Here is a 15,639-nt window from a genome sequence, read left to right as displayed (position 1 = left end):
ATAATATTTTGTAACAATATATATTTGGGACCTCTCATTACGTCTGTTTTTATAGTGGTACCTACTATTATTCTTACTGAGACGTTTGAGTATTGTTTCGAATCTTCACCCAAGAAGCTTTTAAAATTCTTCGAAAGCGTCAAGGCGATTTAGATCACTTTTATTCAAGACACTGCACCTCAAAGTAATACCGAGAACATGTAGCAGCGAAGTAGGCGGATCTGCAATGCCAATTTTAGGTCTCTGTTATACAGGGTGTCCCGAAAAGATTGGTCATAAATTATACCACAGATTCTGGGTTCAAAAATAGATCGATTGAACCTCACTTACTTATATACAATAGTGCACACAAAAAAAGTTACAGCCTTTTGAAGTTACAAAATGAAAATCGATTTTTTTTCATATACTTATCGAAAACTCTTAGAGATTTTTTATTGAAAAAGGAAATGTGGTATTCTTATAGCAGTAACATCTTAAAAAAAATAAAGTGAAATTTGTTAACCCCATAAAAATTTTATGGGGGTTTTGTTCCTTTCAACCCCCCCAAACTTCTGTGTACGTTCCAATTAAATTATTATTGTGGCACCATTAGTTAAACAATGTTTTTAAAACTTTTTTGCCTCTTAGTACTTTTTCGATAAGCCAGTGTTTATCGAGATATTTTGCATATTTGTCGAATCCACCACATATTTGTATATGGTTAAATACCTATGATATACCTATTAATAATATGAAAATTTATTTATAATTTACATTTTTAGGTATATTTTGAAGAAGAAGCCACATCTCGATAAAAGGTGACTTATCAAAAAAAAACTAAGAGGCAAAAAAGTTTTAAAAACACTGTTTAACTAATGGTACCATAATAATAGTTTAATTAGAATACATACACGAACATTTGGGGGGTTTAAAGGAACAAAACCCCCATATAATTTTTATGTAAATATATTAAAAAAGAAGCCGCATCTCGATAAAAACTGGCTTATCGAAAAAATGCTAGGAGGTAAAAAAGTTTTAAAAACGTTGTGTTTAACTAATGGTACCACAATAATGAATTAATTGGAACGTACACAAAAGTTTGGGGAGTTTAAGGGAACAAAACCCCCATAAAATTTTTATGTGGTGAACAAATTTCACTATAATTTTGTTTTACGATGTTCCTGCCATAAGAATGATAAGTACATGCCCATTTTCAATCAAAAATCTTTAATAGTTTTCGAAATATTGAAAAAAATCGATTTTCATTTTGTAATTTCAAAGGACTGTAACTTTTTTTATGAGCACATTTGTACTAAGGTAATTTAGGTTCAATCCAACAATTTTTGACCTCAGAATATGTGGTATAATGTATGATCAATATTTTCGGGACACCCTGTATAATACCTTGGACTTGGACACCCTTCTAAAAGTGGCTGTGGCCAGCTCAATTCTGGCTCTAATAGTCTAGTAAAATAAAATTACACTACATGTAAATCAAAATGTAAATTCGTACAGGTTGGAACCAATTTTATATCAAAGTTTAGGTGGGTACAAAAGATATTTTCAAGAAAGTATCCAAGTCATACAATGGGATCATTGTTTAAATAATTAAAAGGGGTCATTTTTGCAAAAAAATTACATTTTTAACTGCTGAGGTCATTCAATTACTAATTAAGGCCTATAGGATTGTTTTCTGCAAAGTTTAAGGGAAAATCTTTCACATAAGCATAACTTAATTAAATTTGAACCCCTATGTATTTAAATATTTATACATAAAACTTTAAAAACAAATTTGCAAAAAAATATTTTTAGTGTTTTAAATAAGCACTATAAAATATCTTATTTTACAGTAGAAGTTGCGCTATGTTATCAGTATTAATAAAAAAAATTGATCCAAAAATATTAATTTTTTTTTGAGAAATTGAATTTGTTTATTAAATGTTACTCTATTTTCAATTGCAAAAACGCGGTTGTTGCCAAAGAAATATTCACCTGTATTAAATCTTATTGTTTTTATTTTTATGTATATTTTCGATAAATGTATTGATAAATTCAAATTTCAATTAAACTTCCCCCTAAAATGGCATTTGAAAATTATTCAAATTTGTTTATAATTTTTTTTAATAACGTCGCGAGGATTAAATATTTGGAAATGCCGTTTCGATGATTGCGTTCCTGGGAATTTTTCACTAATTAACAAATTTTTTTGTCCTTTTTTCCTCTTCTTTTTTTTTTCTTGGAGTAAAATTACTACGGGCCCTTTTAGGGTTGTTTCATTAAGAATGTCGAATCTCTAAGTTCTAGATTCTAGACCTAAAAATATTAAGATTGGTCTAAAATCACTTAATTAAAATGTGGCTACTTACTGAGTTACAGGGTGTTTTATTTAAAAATTCAAAAAATTATTTTTACCAAGTACTTTCAAACTGTTTGACGTATTCTTATCATAATGGACAGAAAGTGTGGGTACTATACATTCTACTAAATTGTGATAAATAAAAGTTTCTAGCTACTACCAGAGGCGTACGACAGGGGATAGTTAATGGTTAACTCTTCCCAAATTCTACGCCACTGAGGGAACTACTATTTATGCGAAATTTTTCGATTTTCCAATACTTTCTATGTAAATAATATACTCTTTACTGGTAACGATTAATTCATTAGTTTTCGAGATATTGGACGTTAAAAATGAAACGGCATAGTTATTTTGATTCATTCATTCATTTATTTTAAACTTCCAATATCTCTCAAACTGATGACTTTATCGATACCAATAAAGTTATTTACATACAAAGTATTGAAGAATCGAAAAATTTCGCTAAAATAGTAATTCACTCAGTGGCGTAGAATTTGGGAAGTGTCAATCATTCACTATCCCCTGTCGTACGCCTCTGGCACTAGCTAGAAACGTTTATTAATCACAATTTAATAGGGTGTATAGTAGCCACACTTTCTGCCAAGTATGATAAGGATACGTCAAATAGTTTTAAAGTACTTGGTAACAATATGTTTTTAAATTTTTAAATTAAACACCCTGTAACTCAGTAAGTAGCCACATTTTATTTAAGAGATTTTAGTTAAATTTTAATATTTTTAGGTCTAGAATCTACAGCTCAGAGATTCGACATTCTTAATAAAATTTAATCATAAAAGAGCCCGTAGTAATATACAGGGTGAGTTTTTAGTGCGGGATCGGTCGATAATTCCATTACGGTATAGAATATCGAAAAAAGTTATTTAGAAAACATGTAGGCAATGATATTCTCCACGCTTTCAAAATATGTCCATTTCTACAGGGTGATCAATAACAGCGTGGTATATAAAACATATAATGTTTTAAATAGGACACCCTATATATTTTTTCATATTTATATTCCCCTCATAATTCTTGTTCATATAATATAGGGTTTTGCATTACTATACAGAGTATTTAACAAGTTATGACCATTTTTATTTCGAAATCCCTGTGAGATTAACACCCTGTATATAAAGAAGTAATTCATAGACAATAATTTGTTTTATGTAGTAAGATAAACAATATACTGTAGTTTTTAAATTAAGTCCAATTGAAATCATTGACGAATGTTTGTATACAGGGTGAACTACAAAACCAAATTACGATTTTCTCTATTTTTTTTAAATGGATCACCCTATATTTTATTTTTGAAAAATATTGTATTTATTATACTCTTTCATTTTTATATAGCATTCCCTATATCTAAACTTATTACTTTCGGAGATATTTTTAGTTTTCTTCAACTTTCGGGAATACATTCAATTTTTCTAGTAGAAATAAGTTGGCTTTGAATGATAATTAAACAAAATTATTTTTATTCAATAAATAACTAACACAAAATATAAACCATAGCAATATGCAATGAATGTATCAATAAATGTGATATTAAGGAATTATCATATTTCCCTAATATACAAGAATCATACAATTCCTACAAAAAAAATATAGGTATCTTGTGTACAATAAAATTACAAGATTATTTTTATTTAATAAACAACTCACACAAAACATAAATCAAAACAGTATACAACTAATTTAATAGTTTTTAGATTATTATATCAACAGCATTCTAAGCCAAGAAGTTTTTAGTTACACATTCCTAATAGCAGATTGTGACCCGCAGTGTTTAATAATATAATATTCATATTAAATTTCATTAATATGCATCAAGAAATCCCTACTTTGTTAACACTCAAACTAGGTGATCTATAAATGTTTAAGGTGATATTGTTAGAGATTATGTGATTGGTCCACATTTTTTGACGGTTGAGGTTTTTATACGACGGTGCTCCAGTTCTTCCAAAATTGATTTTTTTCAAGTGGGGCTATATAAAAAACCTTGTATACCAGAAGCATCCAACAACGCTTGATGATATGAAAAATGGAATAAAAGAAGCTTTTAATAATATTGACTTACAAAAATGTTAGAAATGTGGCTCGGTCATTTGAATATCGGTTACAAAATTGCATAGACGTTGAAAGTGGTCATTTTCAACATTTACTTTAGACTTATATCCTTAACATCACATTAATTGGTACATTCATTAAATTTTGTTATGGTTTATTATTTTTTTGTTAGTTATTTATTGAATGAAAATATTTGTTGTATTATTACATAATACTTATTTATTAAGTTATTTATATTTATAAGAATAATTGAATGTATTCCCGGCAAATGAAGAAAACTAAAAATATCTCAGAAACTAGTTTAGATATAGGCGATGCTATATAAAAATGAAAGAGTATCATAAATACAATATTTAAAAAAAATAAAATATAGGGTGATCTATTAAAAAAAATTGAGAAAATCGTAATTTTGTTTTGTAGTTTAAACGTGCTTATTAAAATGAATGTTCTACTAAAAAATTCTTGGCTTAGAATGCTGTTGATATACTAATCTAAAAACTGTTATATCAGTTGTATATTGTTTTGATTTATGTTTCATGTAAGTTATTTATTGAATAAAAGTAATCTTGTTATATTATTATATACAATACAAAGTTTTTTTGTAGGAATTTTACGATTCTTGTATATTAGGGAAATATGATAATTTCTTAATATCACAGTTTTTGGTATATTCACTGCATATTGCTATGGTTTATATTTTGTGTTAGTTATTTATCTAATAAAAATAATTTTGTTTAATTATCACTCAATACTAACTTATTTCTACTAGAAAAATTGAATGTATTCCCGAAATTTGAAGAAAACTAAAAATATCTCGGAAAGTAATCAGTTTAGATATAGGGAATGCTATATAAAAATGAAAGAGTATATTAAATACAATAATGTTGAAAAATAAAATATAGGGTGATCCATTTAAAAAAATAGAGAAAATCGTAATTTGGTTTTGTAGTACACCCTGTATACAAATATTCGTCAATGATGTGAATTGGACTTAATTTAAAAACTACAGTATATTGTTTATCTTATTACATAAAACAAATTATTGTCTACGAATTACTTCTTTATATACAGGGTGTTAATCTCATAGTGAATTCGAAATAAAAATGGCCATAACTTGTTAAATACTCTGTATAGTAATGCAAAACCATATATTATATGAACAAGAATTATAAGGGGAATATAAATATGAAAAAATATATAGGGTGTTCCATTTAAAAAATTATATGTTTGATATACCACGCAGTTACTGATCACACTGTAGAAATGGACATATTTTCCAAGCGTGGAGAGTATCATTGCCTACATTTTTTTTAAATAACTTTTCTCGATATTTTATACCATAATGGAGTTATCGACCGATCCCGCACTAAAAACTCACCCTGTATCTCCAAGAAAAAAAAAAAAAAAAAAAAAAAAAGCGACAAAAAAATTTTGTTAATTAGTAAAAAATTCCCCCAGGAACCCAATTATCAAAACGGCATTTCAAAATACTTAATTCCCGCGACGTTATTAAGAAAACAAATTATAAACAAATTTTAATAATTTTCAAATACCATTTTAGGGGGGAGTTTAACTGAAATTTGAATTTATCAATACATTTATCGAAAATATACATAAATATAAAAATAATGAGATCTTACGCAGGTGAATATTTCTTTGGCAACAACCGCGTTTTTGCAATTTAAAATACAGTAACATTTAATAAACAAATTCAATATCTCAAAAAATATTAAATATTTTTCGACCAATTTTTTTTGCTTAATACTGGTAATATAGCGCAACTTATTCTGTAAAATAAGATATTTTATAGTGCTTATTTAAAACGCTAAAAATATTTTTTTGCAAATTTGTTTTTAAAGTTTTATATACAATTATTTAAATAAATAGGGGGTCAAATTTAATTTAGTAAGTCTTATGTGAAATATTTACCCTTCGACTTTTCAGAAAAAAATCCCATAGACCTTCATTAATAAGTGAATTACCTCAGCAGTTAAAAAAGTAATTACTTTGCAAAAATTACCCCTTTTTAATTATTTAAACAATGATCCCCTTGTATGATTTGGATACTTTCTTGAAAATATCTTTTTTACCCATCTAAACTTCAATATAAAATTTGTTTTAACCTGTACGAATTTACATTTTGACTTTTTTTTATTTTATTAGGCTATAATTCCACCGTGACTCTCTGACAGTATGATCAATGAACTTTTGAAAACAAAAATCTACCCATATTAAATGTGCACTTTGCGAGAGAAACCATCCCGCAAATTATAAGGGCTGTATTGTGTATTTAATAATAACAATATGATAAAAAAATGAGCTACTTTGGTAACATAGGGTAAGTGCACTAGTAATGGACACCCAAGAGAAAATTTTGTACTATTTTTATTCGTTCTAATGAAGTATTTGACTTACAATTTTTTTTACTGAGCTAGGATACTAAGAAAGGTATATACTTTCATATACATCCAAGTAAATAACTAAAAAAAAATTGTTTTTCCAAAAAAATATTTTTTGCTACACAAATGCCAAAATCGCCAGTAATGGTCACAAAAACTCTAGTGATGGACTCTCGATAATTTAGTAATGGACACTTTATCAAATATATTTTTATATAAGCTTTTCACTGCGTTACATTGCTGAAATTTTTAACAACCATTCAAAAAAAACATAGCAAAATGTAAACTTATGTCCCATGGGCGTAGCCGGGGGGGGGTTTCGGGTTTCAACCCCCCCTAAAAGTTAAATATTAAGATTTATAAAATTTGTCTTATGAATATAAGGGTTATTTTATGTACTTTTTGTCGTTTTATTTTCTTAAACCCCTCCCGAAACTAAAACCTGGCTACGCCCGTGATGTCCTACAAAAAAATGTTTCACTTAAAAATTGTATAACGCACTTTAAAGAAAACTAGATAGTTCTGGTACTGAGTAATAACCCCGTTTGCCTTTAACTAATGGTTCCCTTATAATCTTTTTAATGTCCTCATAAAAATAAAATAATACATCTTCTTTTTCTGGCTATTTCCAGTCATAGCCTGCTTTTTCCATTGACGAAACTTCTGCTCCTTCCTGGTTAGCTTTTATCACTTTTCCTAGAACAAAGAAAAATTTTGATCATTAAAACATAATTCTGTTAGGAGACGGAAACAACAAATATATTATAGTTATAGAATGTTACCTGGATAAAGATTTCCATTGTATTTGATAATAACAAAATCTCCATCATGAATATTCTTGATCGTATAATTTTCAACATCACTCGCATCTAGATCTTCATCACAGTAAGGAACATCATCGGCAGAAGATTCAGATTCGCTTATTACTTTTCTCTTTACTGCAGGCTTTTTTATTTTAATTTGTGATTGTTTTGAAGGGCCACTTTTAGACGTTATATTATCATAATGGGCCCTGTAAAGTGTAGTGGATACAACTGCTGGAAATATTTTTCGTTTTCTTTTGGGTGGTTCTTTTTCAGGAGTCTTAGGAAAAATGAGACATTTTTTGAAAGGAGTGCTAACCACATATCCTTGGTCTTCTTTGTCCTTATACAGAGCAACGTTTTCTAATTTATCCGGTGAAAGAAATGACTCTGAAACATTTAGTGAAGTAGTACTTTTATCTTGTAAAATAGTGCTATTCCCGTTCTGTGACTGTTCTTCATTTGGAAGAATTACACTCTCTTCTCTCTGCTTACCGTTTGGAGTTGAAGTTGACGCTGTTGGAACTGAAAACGATATTGACATTTCTTCATTTTTTTCCATTAAGTTAGAGTCATCCTCCCCAGTGACATGTTTATGTTTATTTGTTACTAATAAAGCTTCATTTTTAAATTCTGCCCAAACCTCATAAAGTTTCTTAAATTGTAAGTCTCCCTTCCAGTCATCTTTATTGTCGAAATTTGTTCTGAAATGATTCAATTCAAGTGGTGGTATTTTTTTCTCAAGTTCGGATAATATATTCCCTTTTGTAATAATTGTGTTTTTAATATCTGATAGATTTGTAGGATTTACAACTTGCCGAGTGGAAACACATTTGGTGTAATCAACATTGCTTTTTTCAAAAGGAAACAGTCCACATTTTCTAAAACCGTTGCGTATTGTACTATCCGTTGCATATTTTTTAAAAACCGTACTTAGAATGGTTGCAAATGTATACTTTGTTACATCCTTCGGAAAGTTTTCAAATTTCCATGTTCTTACTATTGTCTGCCAACCAGTTTTTAAAGGTTTAAAAATTGAAACATCGGCTGGTTGGAGAATATGAGTGGCGTTGGGGAAAAGAGCAACCAGGATGATACCACTTGCGTCACATAATTCGCTGACTTGTTTAGTTAGATGGGACCTATGTCCATCCACGAAAAACAAAACAGGTTGTGGTATATTTTTTTCTTTGAGATAGGGCAAAAAATGGTTGCCGATATACTCATAAAATACTTCCGAGTTCATCCATCCGGAGTCTGATCGTCCCACTGCCCATTCTGGTGGTGCAGAATTAACTATATCCTTTGGTATTTTTTGTACGGATATATGACCATTGGTGGAACTGTGATACCATCGGCTGAAAAACAGGCCATAACAGTTATTTGCTCTTTTTCTGCATTAGATTTTCTCTCATAAAAGTCTTCTTCCAATTTCGCCGGCCCAAGGACAATACCAGATTTAGGATCAAGGCTAAACCCGGTTTCGTCTGCATTGTATATCCTATTTGGGTATTTTAGTATGTCAATCATACCTTCTTCTTTTAAATAGTTTTCAATTTCATTAAACCATTTTTCTATATCAGCTTTAGAGACGGCAGCTCTTGATTTTGTAATAGACTCTGCTCTTCGTTTTTTTATCTCAGGATGTCTTCGAAGAAAAGCAGCGAACCAAGTTTTCCCGGGCATCCCATCTTTAAAAACAGTCGACCTCCCAGTTTCTTTCATAATTTTATGCACCGTGGAGAGTAGATTTGTTGCATTAACAGGAAAGCCCTTTCTGCCCATAGACAAGATCCAATTAGCTAATAATTTCTCTTCGCCTTCTGAAAGAATAGTTTTAGGACCCATTTTTCGTTTAAGACAATTGTTTTCAAGTCTACGCTTTAAGGTTGTTCTAGGAACACAAAATTCTTTAGCTGCACATTTTTTGGACATGCCTTCATTTTTTACTGCGTCTATAGCAAGGCTCATTTTATCTTCCGTCCATTTAAAAAAGGCCTTTTCTTTCCTCTCTGGGTATCCATGTCTATAATAATAAGAAATTACAGGTTACTTTAAATTCTTTAAAGCTCTAAATTCGAAATGGATAAAGAGACCATTAATAAATGATTGTATTTTAACGATGGCCACCCATAATCAAAAACCTCCACAATGATGTATTAAGCAAACAAACATAAATAAAAAAATAACACATAATTTTTAAAGCGCTAAATGGATCGAATATATTGGTGACCATTAATAGATCATTGTATTTTAGAAATGGACACCCGTGGTGACCATTTCTAAATTTCTAACAGAATTTTCATTCAGTAATGGTCACCCATGATCAAAAACTTTCATAATAATGTTTTTAGTAAATATGAATAAAAAATACAAAGTACTTACCCTTTAAATGTGTAACAACACAAAATAAATATATAAATTTCAATAATACGTTCACGGCACTAATTTCAACCCAACGACTACACAACTTGTCGGATAGATCAAAACAAACTGATTTTTGGCGCGCCAAAGTTTTACGCATGACAGTTAGTCAAAAACCATTGTCAGATGGCGCAGAGTTCGTCCTTGTATTATGGATAGTATAATCAACAGGGTAATGTAAAAATGTGCGGTAAAATGTAATAAGAAATGAATATAATGACGTTAATTGGCTTAAGGTGACCATTACTAGCGGTATGTCCATTACTGGTGCACTTACCCTACTAAAGGAATGAAAAATATGAGTTGATCCGATTTTTTTATACAACTACATATAAGTACAGTTGAGTCCCTGAATCTTTACCCGTGTGTCATCATTTAAAGCCTACGAAATAAGTCGATGATAAATCGGAAATTGAAATTTACTAAACGCAACAGCCAACAGCAAATGACAGTAAGTGAAGATTCGCGGACTCAACTGTACAAGGGAAAGTGGAAGGAAAAGGAGGACTGGGGAGAAGACGCACGTCCTAGTTGAAAAGTTTGAAACAGTGGAGTGGAAAAATAACAATAGAACTCTTCAGAACCGTTGCAGACAGAGTAAAATGATGGGCCATGATGATAATCATCATCAGCAACCTGTAAAATCAATGTCCTTAAAGGATGAGGAAATAAGAAGTGTTTCTCAAATTTGTGTAAACCTCATACTCATAGGTAGGAGTTTTATTGGAGTAAGCAAATTCTTAATAAAAATGCTGTAACTCCTGTATTGGAGAAAAGTTTTCCTCCTAATTTAGGCATTCCAATGAAACGTCAAACATGGCCGGGTGTGGGCAAAATCTAACCTTACATCTAGATTAATTTGTAAAGAAAATCCTGTTTGGTTGTTTTTTTTATGTTAATTGTGTAGGGAAATCTGCGAAATTGTGATAACAAATTAAATATGAAGTGGTTTATCGCCTACAGAACTGAATTATCCCATATTAGTTACCAGTTTGTGTCAATAACTACTATGGGATAATTCAGTTATGTAGGCGATAAACTAGTTTATATTTATTTGCTATCACAATTTCGGTGCACAATTAACAATAAAAAACAAAACCAAACAGGATATTCTTTACAAAAACTGATGTAAACCCGATATTATTAAATTTTTGCCCACTGCCGGCCATATTATATCACGTGATTTGGAATGGTCAATTTATTGCTGGTGGCAACTTTCTTGGCTATTGTTACTAAAGCAAAAGGCCAGTGAGGAAGGTGATTTTTACCTGTCAATTGTTGCATCAGAAATCAGCATGGACAATTTGACAGTGACAAACAGAATGATTTTGTTGTCTTCACGTTACATGTGGCATAGGTTATTTCGTTGTAGAAACTTATCACCAGTATTAGCACTTTCTAAAATGTCTACCAATCAATTATTAGACGTAAAAATAAAAGAACAAGCCGATCTTGTTCGCAATCTAAAAGCTTCCAAAGAACCCAAAGAGAAAATTGCCCAAGAAGTAGAAAAACTGCTTGCATTGAAAGCTCAACTCCAAATTGACGATGGCATTACCAGTAATAATCAGAAATTTGTCCTCAAGACTCCAAAGGGCACGAGAGATTTTGCTCCAGAACAGATGTCTCTGAGGTTAGAAGTTATGGACAAAATAACCTCAGTTTTTAAGAAACATGGTGCAGTGACTATTGATACACCAGTTTTTGAATTAAAAGAAGTCTTAACTGGAAAGTATGGTGAAGATTCTAAGCTTATTTATGACTTAAAAGACCAAGGGGGTGAGATACTTGCTTTACGTTATGATTTAACAGTTCCTTTTGCACGTTACCTTGCTATGAATAAAGTTACTAACATCAAACGTTACCATATTGCCAAAGTGTATAGAAGAGATAACCCATCCATAACTAAAGGAAGATACAGGGAGTTTTATCAATGTGATTTCGACATAGCAGGATCTTACGACCCGATGATTCCAGATGCTGAATGTGTAAAAATTATGTACGAAATATTAACACTCCTGGAAATGTCTCCCTTCGTAATTAAATTGAATCACAGAAAACTGTTGGACGGAATGCTAGAAGTATGTGGTGTTCCCACAGATAGCATAAGAACCATCTGTTCATCTATCGATAAGTTAGATAAGTCTCCTTGGGAGGAAGTAAGAAAGGAAATGGTTGAAGAAAAAAATTTATCACCTGAAGTAGCTGATAAAATCGGAGAATACGTAAGATTAAATGGAAAAGCTGACTTAGTCGAAAAGTTACAACAAAACGAAGTACTTAGTAAAAATAAAAGTGCCCAAGAAGGATTGGAAGCTATGAAACTACTATTGAATTATTGTGACTTGTATAATACGTCGGATAAAATTTTATTTGATCTGAGCCTTGCTAGAGGTCTAGATTATTATACAGGAGTTATATACGAAGCTGTATTACTAAAAGATGATACTGTTGGAGGTGATATCTCAGTAGGTTCAGTAGCTGGTGGGGGTAGATATGATAATCTGGTAGGAATGTTCAATCAAAAGGGTAAAGACGTTCCTTGTGTTGGAGCATCAATTGGAGTAGAAAGGCTGTTTACTATTATAGAAGCAAGGTAAGTTTAAAATGCCATTATTTAAGTCTACAGTGATGACTGCGCTAAGAACTGGCAAAATAACGCAAAAGATGGAAAATATAATATATTGTGAAATAAAATGAGATTATTGATAGGAACCTATAAATTTACATTACATTACATAGTTTCCCATCTTTAGACGTATTTGAGGAGTATGACAACTGTCACTGCGACTGTCACAGACTAAAGGTGGGAAACTATGTAATGTAATGTAATTTTATAGGCTCCTATCGATAATTTTCCACCTGTACTAGTTTCATCTCTTTTTATTTTACAATGTATTATGTTTTCCATCTTTTGCACTATTTTGCCAATTATTAGCGTGTTCATCACTGTATTAAATACAACTCTAGACAGTGTCTTCCAATGTCCCTTTCAGACCTCCCTTTTAGGTTCTATGTTCATTGGTTCTGGTTAGAGTATGCCAGCGTTTCCAAACCGGTGGGTCGCGACCCACTAGTGGGTCACTGGCAGATTTCAAGTGGGTCGCGGCGTGGCTCTTACAGTAGCTGAGTGACGTACAGAGTACATCATAGGTGAGGCATGGGTCGCGAATATGAAAAAACATCAGAAGGTGGGTCGCCAGACATAAAAGGTTGGGAACCACTGGAGTATGCTAATGCGTATGTTAGGTCTATTTGTATTACTGTTTTATAAAAGTTTACCTCTGTATTTAATTATATATTTGAAGATTTTGTGTTAGCAAGTGCTCCCTGATATACAAATTCATTAACTGCCTGGATTCGAGATTGTGTGCTTATCTTTGTGTTTTTAATTTTTTTTTTTGGTGTTTATTCATTTTTATTAAGATCCATTTTGTTGGCTGCTTTTTTTAGCCCTACATATGCCGCGTGTACATTGTTTTGTCTTCTTTTATTGATATGGATATTTAGCCAACTTTGCTAAACTGGATATGGATACTTAGCCAACAATCTGTACAAATTTGTTATATATTGAGCCTGTGGTTGTTATTTGTGTCATTCATATTACAGTGGTACCTCGATATACGAGCGCTGTAATATACGAGTGTTTTGAGATACGATCCACCGAGCAAGCGATGTTTTGCTTTGAGATGAGAGCAAAATTTGAGATATGAGGAACTGCTTTTTATTAAAATTCCTGCCTCTTTTTGACTACCTACTTATAACTTGTATTATAAAATAAAAGGTAGTTTTACTGGTAATAGATCTTTAAGGCCCCGCTATAAAGATTATTTTATGGGTCTGTACGTGACTATTACTTGGACCGACAAATTAAATAGACATTGTAAATTAAATCCAATAAAAATTCATATTCCGCGTTCCCATCCCAACCATATTGCACTCTCGATCTTTGTGTAGTTTATACTGTGTACATTTTTAGTACTAATAGACCTAGACGTTAGTCTGTCGGTTTTGCTTGTTTTCGAAGTATTTTTGATAAAGTTGTTTCACATTAAGGGCCGGTACTTTATGTCCCGGTTTAACCTCGGTTAGCTAACCAGGGTTTAATCGGGACAGAAAAGTACCCCATAGGGCCTCTTGCGTTGTAATAAAAGCAATTATAATTATTATTATAATTATTTATGAATATAATAATAAGTATAATTGCGTTTATGTCTATGTTTTGCATATATTTCTGTCCCGATTAAACCTCGGTTAACTAACCGGCTGTTAACGGAGACATAAAGTACCGGCCCTTAGTTTCATAACCATGGGTTCGAATCAGAAGATGATGTCGATTGAATTAAACGTGAAATCATTGAAAAACATGTGCTTTGAAAAACATTTTTTGGGACTGCAACAGATTAATGACATTTCAGTTAATTTCAATGGGGAAAATTGCTTTGACATACGAGCAATTTGACATACGAGGAAGGTTATGGAACGAATTACCCTCGTATGTCGAGGTACCACTGTACTTTCTCTAGTGAAACAGTTTACAGCAGAGAGGGTTACCCTGATGTAGACTGTTATTGGTTTGAAACAGTTCAGACAATTATCCTTGGATCCATACACTGGACTCAACTTTTTGGTGGTTATTTTGATTAACAGTGCCAAATGATTGGGTATTTAATCTCTCATATTTGATAAGTGAGACTGATAAAATTAAATTTTGAGATGATTTTTTTATTCCATCAGCTACATCAGATACTAAAATTATTTGTGGGATAATCATTTTTGTAGTGTGTATATTAAGTAAATGTGTTGATAATAGGAAAAATTGGCTTCGTTGTGTTAAGAGAAAGTGGGTCTTTATAAATTTTTTACATTTCCTTATTTCAATGTTGTATTTTGAAAAAGGCTCTCAAATTGGAGGAAGGAAATTTTGCAATTGTTGCTCAGTTTCATTATAATAAAAAAATTGACAATTCTTTCTGTTTGTTGTTTAACTCATCAAAATGTTCTTTTCATTGCAGGCAAGCAAATTCAACTACCAAATGCAGAAAGACAGATATCGACGCTTATGTAGCATCTGCGCAAAAAAATTTACTGGAGGAAAGAATGAAACTGTGCTCTGAACTTTGGGATAAGGGCTTCAAAGTGGAACATTCGTATAAGAAGAATCCTAAGCTTCTAGCGCAGCTGCAACACTGTGAAGAAAACGGCATACCCTTTGCTATAGTTTTAGGCGAAAGTGAAATTAAAAATGGAGTTGTGAAGTTAAGAAACGTAGAAACTAGGCAAGAAACAGAAGTTAAACGAGAGAATTTAGAAGACGTGTTGAGGAATAGCTTAAATTCATTAATTTGAGATAATTAAGTTATTTTATATTAGGCACCAATGTTTTCTATTTCTTGTTGAATTTTATATCTATTTAAATAATATATTTTATATTTATTTGCATTATACCTTGTGTTCAATATTTCTTTACGAATTTTTTATATTTGTAACTTAAATAAAAATACTTAACACAATGTAACAAGCATAAAAATCAAAGCAAATCAACCAAATATACAACAGTATTGCAGCAATAAATATAATTGGTACGCTTAGTGAGTTCCTTTTGCACATT

General features: G+C 31.2%; 1 protein-coding gene across 1 annotated transcript; it reads left to right on the top strand.

Annotated features, from left to right (window-relative positions):
* The first annotated feature begins 11,266 nt into the window (after positions 1-11,266).
* LOC114336853 (histidine--tRNA ligase, cytoplasmic) lies at positions 11,267-15,639 on the top strand. Its single transcript, XM_028287242.2, has 2 exons — positions 11,267-12,624; positions 15,044-15,639. Exons 1-2 carry the CDS (start codon positions 11,324-11,326, stop codon positions 15,375-15,377), a joined length of 1,635 nt encoding a protein of 544 aa, XP_028143043.1. The 5' UTR covers positions 11,267-11,323; the 3' UTR covers positions 15,378-15,639.

The sequence above is a fragment of the Diabrotica virgifera genome, chromosome 9 (genome assembly GCF_917563875.1).
Source record: "Diabrotica virgifera virgifera chromosome 9, PGI_DIABVI_V3a".
In the NCBI taxonomy this organism is placed as follows: domain Eukaryota; kingdom Metazoa; phylum Arthropoda; class Insecta; order Coleoptera; family Chrysomelidae; genus Diabrotica; species Diabrotica virgifera.
Note: the sequence above shows the minus strand (reverse complement) of the source record. Positions and strands in the feature narration are given on the sequence as shown.